Here is a 13,412-nt window from a genome sequence, read left to right on the forward strand (position 1 = left end):
ACTGCAAGAAGAGTGTTAGGTGAATGTACGACGTAAGTCAAAGATAGAGAGAAAGAGGATGGTGGGGACCATTATCTCTGGAGATCAACCAAGAGACAATTCAACATGTCCTATGCAAGGTAACTTTTGGGGTCCTTTATCTTACATTCTTCTTTAAGGAAATTTTCTTCTATTATTTCTTGTCCACCCCTATTTACCATGCTAAATCTTTTCCCCTTTTGAAACAGACTTTTAAAGAAAACAAACATTTAGAGAACTGAGAAAACAAGACACACTGGAAATATGGACTGTCCTTTTACTGCACAGTAAGAAATGAGAAAAGGTTAGTGTGAAATCCTGGACTCTAAAATTAAAATGTAAACAGAGAATGCTCAGTGACCTTTTCTTAGAAGGCTCACACGAATGAATGTCATGGTACATTGATCAAACTTTTATTCATTTGTATTTTCAGGATGTTGCTATTAATACCATGTGACACTCAACAGTTAATTACACTATAATATGACATTTTGTCCAAATCACTTCACCTCTATGTTCTTCTTCAGCTGTGCTACTTTAGCCTCTGGTTACTTAATGGAAAAACGATGTATTAAAGTCTTATTTTTGTAGGGGAGGGAAGACTTTACCTTCTTAGGTCTGTACCTGGGGCCTGTGAATTAAACTGTCAAAAGACAAATTAATAGGAGAAACAGCATGCAAATTTAATTGATGTTTTTAACTTTACTTCCAGGGGGGCTACACAGAAAAGTAAAAACTCCCCCCAAAAGCTGTTAGGCTTTGAAGCTTATATATCATTTTAACAAAGGACAATAAATTATGGAGAAGTAAATAGGCAAAAAAATAAGGGGGGGAGTTTGGGCTTTTAGGGGTGGTAGATTGTGGGCAAGTAAATACACGGGGAAATTAATGGAAGATAAGGGTCATTTTAGTAAGGTTTGTTTATGCAGACTGATTTCACAGCATCATCTCTGTGTCCGTGATAAGGGTTGTTGTCTTCTTCCTGGTACAGGAGAGAGGGGATACCTTTACAAATGGAAATTTATGTCATCTTTACAAAGGGAAATTTATGCCCTGCTTTTAGGCAGAAGCACAAGGACAGAGAATACTTCCTGCATCTGCTGTTTGTCAACTGCCTTCAGCTCAAAATAATCCTTATGACAAAGTAGCATATTGGGGCTGGTATATTCTTATCCCCTTAATTTTCTAAGGGGGAATCAAAGTTCACTTGCTAATGTAAAAATACTGGCTCCCAAACTGTTCTGAGGAACTAGTTATTTAGAATGTCTTATTTAAAAAAAAAAAAAAGAAAAAGAAAGAGTTCTATGGTCAAGTAAGCTTGCGATAATCAAATGCTAGATTAAACAAAGTTAACATGATTTTTTCCTGCAGGAAAGAACCTTCAATTAGCTAACAATGCATTGTTATTCTGCAAATGGGGAATGAAAATTAATTGTGTTCCTCAAACTTATTTGACCATGGAACATGTTTTTCAAAGTATTTTTGAAGACGGGTGGTTTTGTAACATATGTTGAGAAATACTGGGATTAGTCATCTTTTATATGTAAGTGCAGAAGTTTAAGTAGCTAATGAAATAAGTGTAAGCCAAAAGGTAGAGCTGGCAATAAAGCTGGCAGCCAGCAGTAACTGTGCTGCATTCTGAGTCATGCTCCAGGGGACTGAGCTCAGGGTTGTCCCTATGAAGAAAAAAAGTGTCCAAAGCTTCTGGTTACCGCTGAATTAAAACCCCTTCTCGGGCACTGAAGAATAGCAATGGATAAAGAAAAAATGGTCTCATGTGCTCATTTCCATCCTTGGCTCTGTACAGCTCCAGTTGTATTATTCTTAAACATCTATTAACATGATTGCTTCATAATTACAAAGGCTAACTGCCAAGCATTTTTCACAGGAAGCAAGGCACTGCTTGTTTTTAACTGCTCTTCTGGTGCATGCAAAAGGGTCAGCGTTCTTTAAAAAATCTTTTTTATCTTATTTTAATTGAAGAAACAGCTCTAAAATACCATGTGAGTACAAGATAAAAAGGAAAAAGCACATTCAAGCTAGGTAAGTGCAACAATATAGATGATCTCGGGGTGGGGGAGTACAGGATACAGAATTGATGTTACCAATATATCCCAAGCACAATGGTACCTACTATCTCCATCTGGGTATGCTGTTCTGCTAGAAATTTTAATTTCAGCAGAGACCATCCTCAATGCTGCCATAGGCTGATTTCGAGGTTTCCAATCAGTAAATTTGACCCTTGATCTTCAAAGGTCAACTGCCACCACGTGTTCCCTTCTTAATCCTCCTCCATACTCCCTGGATAGGGGCATAGCTACGCACCCAAGTCAGAGGACTGGCTGGCAATATCCTACACTGTCTCAAAGATTTGGGGGAAAATGCAGAGGGTGGGACTGGTATTTACCAAGCAACCAGGTGCCAGATGTTTTCATAAACATTACCCCATTAACAAACAAACAGATCTTTTCCCCATTTTGTAGATAAAACTGTGACTTACAGAGGTTATAACACCTGTCAAGGTCAAACCAAATGCTGATGAGCAAATTACGTAAAATTTGAGTCAGGTCTGGATGAGTCCAAAGTCTGTTTTACAATATCATGTTGTCCCCTGATCATAAAAACTTCATTTTTTATAGGAGCACAAATGGCCCATGTATACCATTTCTCTCAGTATCTAGCAAAATATCAACTTTTATCATCGCACTAACTTCAAGAGACCTGATAATATTTAGATCTTCTCATTCATTTGCCCAAATCAATAGAGCTATTTATTCCCAACTGCTGGTAATGTACTTTCTTAACTCAGCATTTTGTGAAAAAAAGTCTAAATACTTGAATTGCTTCATTTCATGCTCTTTCTCTTGGCATGTGACTTTTTGGTCTGCTTTTAAAAATAAACTCCAAAATCACGACATATTCAGATATGAAAAACAGGATGGAGAGCAATGGGAACACTAATCTGAAATGGTCACCTGGCTAGAATACCTGTGTCTGTAGTAATCCCAAATTAAATGGAAAAATTTTGAATTTATGAAGCAATTACTCATGTGTGGTTGATTAAAAAAAAAAGGCACAAAACTGCCCTGGACTATAGATTGGATTCTACCCCAGTCTCCCACAGTTGCCACCCTGGTTAAGACCACCTGATTCAGTTTCCTCATTATTTAAGTTTAGAAAAGATCTCTTAAGTTCCTTTAAAAATTCCACAATTCTATAGTCAACTGCAGTTCACTGGCCTTTCCAGTGAATAAACAATTTAAAATAATGCAAGTCCCACTTTCATCATCCCTTTCTTAATTTGACAGAGGCAAAGGAGTTATTCATCTTCCAGTTAAAAGTTTCTTTTCAGTGTGATAGAAAACCAAGCAGCAGAGAAAAACGTTCAGCCACCCAGCTAGACAGAGTGATATACAGTGTTAGGAAAATGGTTTATTTCAGGAGAAAGCAGCACAACAGTTTTGCTTTACTTTGGTTGCAGGTCTCATGAGTCATTTCCTCCAAAGGGCAGAGGGAAAAATCACTCTGTTCCAGGAAAGACAGTAATATGGTAAAGCTTCTTTCCCTCTTGCTTAGCCTGATACTATATATTCACAGATGAACATAATTCTGAGTGCAAGTCCTCATACAGATGCCCATGACACCTGCTTTCAAATTCTTATACTCAGAGAAATTATGTAACAGACCATTTGGCTCCATCCTAACTCTGATAACAAACAGACCTAGGCTTCCTACGTTCGTTTCCTTGGCATTTCACTCCCCTTATTATCCCATCACTTTCATCGTCCCCTTCCCCACCCAACACAATTGTTGATGCTGCAAGAAGCACTGTAAGACAGAAGTCTAAATTTTACCCACCACAGACGGGTAAACTTAAGCAAACATTAGTCACTCAAAAACATCATTGACTTGATGTTCTGGGTTTAATTTCCTTATGAATTCATCATTGCTTCAAAATATCAAGATGAGAAGCACTGGTCTGGTCACTGGCAGTGTGCAATTCTTGCTTAATTCTTCAAAAGTTTGTTGGACACGGTCAAGCCTAAAGGTAGATGCACTAGATTTGGGGAAATGCTCCCCTTAGCCACTCTAGCAGATGTGGGAATGGGGAAGAGAACTAGTGGACAAGTTCACCCTCCCCACATACACATATTCATCTCTTCTCTGGTCACCATGCCCAGGGACCTTATAAGCAGAGGTCCATTGTCAGAAAACAGTCATACTCACTGTAAACTCTACCATCATAGGATCACCATTCAACCTCTCACTGATGTGAGGACGGCACAGTAATCTCAGTACAGCGCTCCTAAAACTACAAAGTGCATTTGAATCACCTGGGGACTTTGCTGTAATGCAGATTGAGATTTAACAGATCTGGGGTACGGCCCAAACTTTTGCATTTCTAACAAATTTCAGTGCAACACTGATGCTGCTGATTTGCAAACCACACCTGAGTAGCAAGGCCCTAGTACAGACGCCTTCCCAAATCTGGAGCACATTTTACCTTAAGGTCTCCTTATGGCTGGTTATCTATCAAGAGAACTAAACAGGGCAGAAAACTCAGAAGCTCTGCATTGGAAGAAATCCATCCTGAATACAGGAATTAATTAAGTTCACTGATTTTCACTGCCCGGACCCTGGACCTCTGTTCCTGCCCAAATCGATCTGCCAGATCCTTCTTGCTTAGATGAATGACAAATCTTGGCCCAGCCTCACCAGCCTTATCTGATATCATTCGGCCAGCAACTCAAACATTAATTGTGTAGCACCTGCAAAAATAAAAATGCAGGTTCCTAGGCTCTAACCCTGAGATTCTGATTCATTAGGCCTGGAGTGGCCCCCAAAATAAAGAGACATTCTAGGTGATTTTACACATTCTGAGATTTGGGGGAAGGAAATGCATGTCTTCTTTAATGGATCGGAGCAACTTATATCCTATGGTGTTGACGCCTTTCCATCAAGGAAGACAGCAAAGAAAGGAGGGATAGAAAGAAACATGACTTGAGCATCTTACATTATGGTAGAAGAAATGATTTCCTCCCCAATTTGGACACTTGCTTGAAGTCATTTGTAGTTAATTCCAGTATATTTTGTCCTTTTCTTTAGCGAAGTTCACTAAAAATGTGAACTATTACTCTGTAGAAAATTCTTTTAATGTAGGTATGATTATAGATATAGTTATTTAATAATCAAAATATCAAAGGAATGGTTATTTATTCTTCTGACTGAACAAATAAAGTTGGAGTTGTTCACACACATTCTTTTTTCATATATACCAGAAGACAAACATTGAGATCAGCTAACAAAAATAAGGACTGAATATTAATTAGTGCCATTAAAATGGCAGAAGAATATGTAAAATACAAAAGGTAACTTTACCTAGACTTTATAAATGAAATGTCCTCCCTAAGAAGGGCTACAGTTTGGCTACTTGGTTTCTCTGGGGGCGGATGTGGCATCTTGAGGGGTGTTATTCTCCGCTGGTACAGCTACAGGTTCTGCCACAGTAGCAGTGATCTCGGATTCAGTAGGGATGGCCTCTGAACTGGAACTGTCTCCTGTGTGACTGGGGATGGTCTCAGTCTGAGAGGCTGAGGTTTCTTGACTGGAGCTGGTATCTGTTAGACTAGGTACAATGTCAGCTTGAGCAGGCGTGGCCTCTTCTTCTGTTTCCAATTCTGTTTCCTGACTTTGAACTTCTTCACCTTCTTCTAGCATAGCAGGTGGTAGCTGTAATAAAGTCTAAAGAGAAAAAGAAAAAGAAAGAGAGAGAGAGGGAAGACATCAAAGAATCCAAATAAAAAGACACTGGCTTATAAAGTTAAGTTCTCACATTATCTTCCTAATTGATACTGTCACTCTAGAATTCTCCAAAACACTGCTGGCCATGTTATATTACAGATGTAACAACTCTGATGATAACAGCCTAAGTTTTACTGACTCCATGGAATATGCCTGCCTAGATATCAGATAATAATGATGAGATCATATATTACATCCTCAGGGAGAAAAACAATATCAAAAGCTATTAAATGTTTTAGCAAAGGAATTTATTGTAACACTCTGGAAAAACAGTGGCTGATTAGGACTGACTGCCACACCAACTCAAGAAAGGACCAACTTCAATCAAGGGGCCCTGTGAGGGGTGAGAGGGAACCAAGCCTTGAGACAAGGCCATGGCAGGGAGAGAGCAGCGGGGCACAAGGCTCCTGTCCCACTTAACCAGAACACTGGAGCAGCTCTATATGCCTGGCTTCCCTTTTAGCCCATGGCAGTCTGGAGCTAAAGCTGGGCTTCTCTCTTCAGGAGCTGCTTCTCTTGTTGGAAACTGAAAAACTTTTAAAGTAGTATTCACAATGGCAGCACAAAATGTGAAATACTTAGCAATAAAACTAACAACATATGTATAAAGCCTGTATGCTGAAAACTGCCAAACACTGAGGAGAGAATTCAAAGAAGACCGAAAGAAGTGGAGAGAGATATCATATTCATGGAAAGAAGACTCAATATTGTTAAGATGTTAATTTCCCCAAATTGATCCTAAGCAGTAATACTCCAGAATCCTAATCAAAACCTCAACATGCTTTTTCTGGGGGTTGAAATAGACAAGCTGATTCTAAAATTTATACAGAAAAGCAAAGGAACTAGAACAGCCAAAACCATTTTGAAACATAACAAAACTGAAGGACTCACATTATCTCATTTCAAGATTTACGATAAAGAAACTCTAATAAAGGTAGTGTAGTAAAGGCAAAAAGGAAAGATGCAAAGATCAACAGAACAGAATAGAAAGCCCAGAAGTAGACTCTCACATACGTGGCCAATTGATTTTTCTACTAAAACAAGGTGAGATCCTAAAAGTTCTCAAAATAAGAAAAAAAAAAAGTGTAACTCTGTGTGGTGAAGGATGTTAATCAGATTTACTGTGGTGATTGTTTTGTAATATATAGAAATAGCAAATCATTATTTTATACACCTGAAACTAAAATTATATCTCAATTATATCTCAATTTGAAAAACTGCTTTTTTAATCTCAAAAAAAAAAAAAATGACAAGGCAAGTCAACAGAGGGAAAAGATAGCCTTTTCAGGAAGTGGTGCTGAAACAACTGGATATCCACACGCAAATGAGTAAAATGCAACCTTACCTTGCACCATATAAAAAAAATTAACCCACACTGTACCATACCTCTAAATAGCAAATTAAACTATACAACTTCTAGAAGAAAACATTAGGGGAAAAAATCCCTGTAATTTTGGGTCAGGCTAAGTTCTTTTAGAACAGAAAAAGCATGAATCACAAAAGAACAACTTGATACACTGGGACTTTGTCAAAATTTAAAACTGTTTTTTGAAAGACACAAAAATGAAAAAACAAGTCACAGACTAGGAGAAAATATTCATAAAACAAACATCTGAGGAGGAACTTGTAGTCAGAATAAATTTTAAAACTCTCAAAACTCAATAATACAACCCAAAAAAGTGAGTGAGAGGCCTAAACAGACACATCCTCAAAGATATGCAGATGGTAAATAATCACATGAAAAGATGTTCAATACCAATTGTTATTAGAGAAGTGCCAATTAAAACCACAACGAGACCATTACACACCTACTGGAATGCTAAAATAAAAAGACCAAACATAGTAAGTGCGTGTGAGCTCTCATACATTGCTGGTGGGAATATAAAATGGTACAACCACTTTGTAAGACAGGTGGGCAGTTTCTTAAAAGAAGTTGAATACATACTTACCATACTATCCAACCATTCCACTCCTAGAAATTTACCCGAGAGAAAGTACAAAGACTTGTAGGAGAACGTTCATAGTAGCTTTATTTGTAGCAGCCAAAATTGGAAACAACCCAAATGTCCATCAGTGGATGAATGGGTAAACTTGGTAATCTGTATAATGGATTACTTATTCAGCAATAAAAGGAAAAGGACTACTGATACATTCTGAAACATAAATGAATATCAAAATAATGCTGAATAAAAGTAGGAAAAAAGAGTACATGCTGTATGAGTCTATTTACATAAATGTCTAAAAAATGGCGACTAAGCTATTGTGACATAAAGTAGATCCTTGGTTTCCTGGAGAAGGTGGAAGAGGAACTGGTGAGGGAGGAGAGGGATTATCAAGGTGTACGTGGAAAACTTTTGGGGATAATGGATATGTTCATCATCTCGATTATGGTGATGGTTTCATGGATATATACAAGTATCAGAACATATCAAACTGTATACTTTAGATATGTGGAATTTATTGTATGCCAAATTATATCTACAAAAGATGTTTTTAAAATATGGATGTTACATGAATAGTAATCTACTTTGGTTTAGCTGGTTTCCTGCAAGGAATCAAGTATGTTAAAGATTTATTCGGCAACAGAGAAGATTCTACAGCAAGAAAAATAAGAGTCAATTTTGAGAAAACTTACCTGATGATAATGATGTGTGGTCTGTATCAAATGCATATACATGTTGTATACAAAGTTTGCCATCTGGGGCATATTCTTTATTATCTGTACTTCATGAGATGGTCTCTCTCCATTCTAGAAGACGGCAAAAAGAAAGTTAAGTATAATCACTTATATGTGGAAATCTAAAATATGACACAAATGAACTTATCTACGAGACAGAAACAGACTCAGAGACATAGAGAACAGATTTGTGGTTGCCGGGGGGGTGGGGGTGGGCGGGTAAGGGAGGTATGGATTGGGAGTTTGGGATTAGCAGATGCAAACTATTATGTATAGAATGGATAAACAACAAGGTCCTACTGTATAGCACAGGGAGCTATATTCAATATCCTGTGATAAACCATAATGGAAAAGAGTATGAAAAAGAGTGTATATTTGTATAACTCAATCACTTCCTGTACATCAGAAACTAATGCAGCATTGTAAATCAACTATACATCAATAAAATAAATTAAAAAAAAAAAGAAAAAGAAAGTTAAGTATAGAGCGAAAGACACTGAAAGCTAACACTTCAACAGAAGCCCATGTCTCCATCTTATGTATGAACACTATTTGACTATTAGGGTTTGGAGGAAATAAGAACAGTAAGAGGACATTAAGATGTAAGTGTTAGAGTCGAATAAGGATTTCATGAAGAGAAGTGATTCAATTTAAATTTAGAAAAGGCAGAGATGAGGAGAGAGCTAAGAGTCACCAGCTTTTAATATAATTTCAAGTTGGTAAGTAAAACATGAGTTTTGGTCTACTAACTAATGTAGAAGAATTCATAACACATAAGCAATCATTTGAATAGAAAAAAACCATCAACATGGTCTCAATTAGTGGTCTCCAATACCACATACGCTCCAAAGGCAAGTCTCAAGACTATTCACAAAGAAAATATTAAAATTATTCTTCCCATTTATGTTTTTCTAAAAAATAAGACGCTATCATTTATTATTACTTAATATATAGACTGTTAGTCATGAGGGTTAATATTTGCCAATTTTCTTTTTTCGGCCATGCCACGCTGCTTGTGGGATCTTAGTTCCCCAACCAGGGATCAAACCTGTGCCCCCTGCTGTGGAAGCGTGAAGTCCTAACCACTGGATCCCCAGTGAATTCCGGCAAGATTTTTTTTTCTTTACTAATAAAGCGTATGGTCAAAAATGTTGGCAAATAGTAGTTTAAGGTGTAAACTTTGTAGTACCCATCAGAACCATGTGGGGAAAGTGTTAAATAACAGAGGCCTGGGCTGTAGCCCCCCAGTGATTTCGATTCAGTAGGTCTGAGGGAGAACGAGGTGATTCTGATGTAGTAGCTTCTGACAACAACCCGAGAAACACCACTCTATCGGTGTAGGTAAAGTGGTAAAGCAAATGAAGAAAACAGAAAATGTGCACTTCTTCTAAACCATCTGAGAATAAAGATTAAGAACTTTCCTATTTAAAGTCAATTGTAAAATTTTTATAAAGTCTCATCCTACCTTACTGTACAATTCAGAAAATCATAGAGGTAAAAAACATATCAAGAAAAAGGATTTCACCTTAAAGTGACAAATTATTTAAAGCACATAAAGTTAGAAATATTTAGTACATTAAATAGCATTTCTCAGAATTAAGCAGGACGGTGGTATTGCACATAAGCAGGTGTTCTTTGGACGGTGGTCACTTCCTGTAACGGTCACAACTTCTGTGTGCAAAGACTGCCATGCTGTTCCAACTATGGAATATTGCCTTTAAAGCATGGAAGTCTTTCTGTTTGTTTGTATTTGCATATTTTCTGGCGGCTTTGCTGGGAGCAGCCTCTCCTGAGATTCAGGGCTGCGCAGTCCTCCTCACCCCTCACACTGTCTCCTGAGCAGAGGATGGGGAGATGCTCCCAGCCCTCAGCCCCCAGGGCTTGAGTCCATGGTACTGCCTAGAGCACCACTTTCCAAACCTTCTGTTCCTTGGTATTGCCTCCAGGTGTGTCTGCAGCCCTTGGCTAGGAAGCACCTGGAGAGTGTGTTAAACCTGAAGACACCTAGCCTCTGCCCCAGACCTCTCATCAGCAATGTGCCTGTTTAATAATCAGTCCACAAAAGATTGAGAACCTCATAGCTATAGGACTGTGTCCAGACCTCAGAGCCTGACACTCAAGGCTGCACATGGCCCCACCCCATTGTATCGTTCCATCCTTTCCCTTCTATTCCTCCACAGCAGCATTTCTTTTATTTAAAGGAAAAAAAACAATTAAAAAAAAGTTCTTAACATTATTACAAAACAAACACACAGAATTTAACTTTATTTTTTTTTTTTTAAAGAGGGGTGGGTGGAATTCCCTGGCAGTCCAGTGGTTAGGACTCTATGCTCTCATTGCCGAGGGCCTGGGTTCAATCCCTGGTCAGGGAACTAAGATCCTGCAAGCCACACAAGTGAGGCCAAAAAATGAAAAAAAAAAAAAAAATTTTTTTTTAAATAAAAAAGGAGAGGTGGGGAAAAGAAATATACTGTGAACATTTAAGACAGTTTTATTTAAAATTCAATGGACCTCCAAGACATTTCATTAAATGAAAAACACAAAGCCCAAAAGTCTATAGTATGCTGACCTTCATGTAAGAAAGAAAACAACGTAAGAAAATAAAGTTACCTGCTCCTTTGTGCAAAAGTAAGGCTAAGCCAGAAACTGAAGAGATAATGTTACCTCTGGGAGCTGAGGGTGGGAAAGGGAAGAAAGAAGGGGAGATAGGAGATGGGTAGCAGGGATGAGGAGAGAGTGGCACTTCTGAGTTAAGTGTTTGTGCAATCCCTGACACCTTCCCTCAGAATGCAAGCTTCTTGAGGGTTCTCCAAGAGTTAAACCAGTTATTACTCTGTTATCAAGTAATTAGTTAAGTTCTCCTTACAAAGCTGAAGAGAGGCAGTATAGTATGATGATGATTAACATGGACTCTGGAGTCAGGCTGTCTGGGTTTTTAAATCTTGGACTCTCCATCTACTCAGATGTGTGGCTTAACTACTTAACTTCTCAGAGCCACAGTTTCCAACATATGGAAAGTGAGGTTAATAAGAAAACCTATTGAACAGGGCTGTTACTGAGATGAAATGAGATCATGTATGTAATGTAACATTTATTGAGTACTCACCATGTATCAGGCTATTAGCTTTGACATACATTATTTTATTTCCTATTAGTAACCTGTTCAATAGGTTTTATTAACCCCATTTCCCATATGTTGGAGTCTGGATCAGAGAAGTTGCCTGATATGTGGTGAGTACTCAGTAAATGTTAGCTGGTATTATTTTTACATAGAAAATCTTAATTCAGTTCCTTAGCGTAAGGAGCACTCTAAACCAGTGTTCAGATGATTTATGTGATGATGCTCTTTGCTAATGTGGTCACCTGTAGGCTTACCTTTCTACTGGTTGGGAAAGGTTCTGTTGGAATTATATGCAAATGAAGTGGGCGGGCTGTGAGCTGGCTGAAAGCTGGAGTTAGTTCAAAACAGTTTTGGAAGAGGGATACTCTGGCGAAGATATAAAGTCCAAGTCTGGCTCTAGACATGGCCACCACTAAGCGACGGACATCCCTTTGAGAAACAAATAGAATGAATTAAAACGTATCAAGATTAGTAACATATTTATGCACCCTTTTATTTTTAAAACATATTCCACTAAATATTCCTGTTAAGCTGTGGCAATAAAGAGTTAAGCTTCTTAAAAACTTAAGAGAATAAACATTAAGTTAATCAATGCTATGTAACTAGTTAACCAAGTAAGAAGTTAATGCTTTATTACCAACTTCTATGTTTTTTTTGCGGGGAGAGGGTGGGGAGAATCACAAAATAACCAATGACTGATTAAAAAGGTGTAAGTTGCTATACTAGTATTACGATATAGTTCGGTTGTCAGTTACCAATTTACTGTATCACCACCATTGAGTCAATTCAAACCAGTCCTTGCTCCATTTCACCTACCAAATTCCCATGCTCTGTCAAGGTTAATGGGTCAAATTTTACTTCCTAGATAACTCTTATCATACTGTTTTATACTTATTTATAATAATAATTACAAATACAAACAGAAATACCGTATGACGAATGATATAACATAATAATACCATCTCTTATTCAAGCATTTACTCTAGTACCTACGCCCAATGGCTGGACTATACTAGGTCTCAGTGTTCACATAAACAGTAATAAAAATGCCAAAATGCATGAGCCAGCTATACATGTAGCTGTCTATCTGATGAGCGATAGCAGTTTTCTTTATCTTTCAGAAAGAATATGTTCTTAAAACTTTATCTGAATTTACTTGAATCAAATGAACTTATTTCCAAAACAGAAACAGACTTAGAGAATGAACTTATGGTTACCAGGGGGGAAGTGGGGTGGGGAGGGATAGATTGGGAGTTTGGGATTGACATGTACACACTGCTATATTTAAAACAGATAACCAACAAGGACCATGTAAAAAAGAAAAAAAAAAATTACAAAAGAGTGGCTATGTGTAAAAGGAAAAAAAAATTATAAAAGAGTGGCTATGTAAGTTTAATTTCACTTCACTATTAGTTATAATGTGTTTTAGTAAGAAAATATAGTTTTGCTTTCAAATACAGAGGACAGCTTGTTTTCTTGAGATGCTCAGATGGTTATTTAAATTTGCGAGTATTCTACAAAAGAGAAGACTTTCATGAATAATAATAAAATCTGGTACAGTCATCCCTAACTCCTGAAAGAAAGTGTTAAAGAGTGTTACAGAGGTCAAATGTTACAAAGATCATATAATAACCAGACAGAGAATCGGGAATTGGAATATTTATCAAATGGCTTTTCTTTGTCTCTGCATAATGCAAGATATTTGGGGAATATCTCTAATTCAGCCTCATTTTCTATTGTGTTTTATGGCCTTGATAAGGATCTAGTTTCTCTTATCAGGAGGGACTGTGCAAC

The 13,412-nt window shown here is 37.5% G+C and overlaps 1 protein-coding gene across 1 annotated transcript in view; it reads right to left on the reverse strand.

Annotated features, from left to right (window-relative positions):
- Positions 1-1,020: 1,020 nt before the first annotated feature.
- Positions 1,021-13,412, reverse strand: part of AQR (aquarius intron-binding spliceosomal factor) — a 107,042-nt gene continuing 94,650 nt past the window's right edge. Inside the window, exons 33-35 of the mRNA XM_082842072.1 lie at positions 11,873-12,047; positions 8,456-8,569; positions 1,021-5,760 (exon numbers count right to left, since the gene is read on the reverse strand). Of these exons, the coding sequence (XP_082698198.1) occupies positions 5,446-5,760; positions 8,456-8,569; positions 11,873-12,047 (604 nt within the window). The 3' untranslated portion in view covers positions 1,021-5,445. The remainder of the gene's footprint in view (positions 5,761-8,455; positions 8,570-11,872; positions 12,048-13,412) is intronic.

Source organism: Leucopleurus acutus (genome assembly GCF_964270905.1).
Source record: "Leucopleurus acutus genome assembly, chromosome: 1".
NCBI lineage: Eukaryota > Metazoa > Chordata > Mammalia > Artiodactyla > Delphinidae > Leucopleurus > Leucopleurus acutus.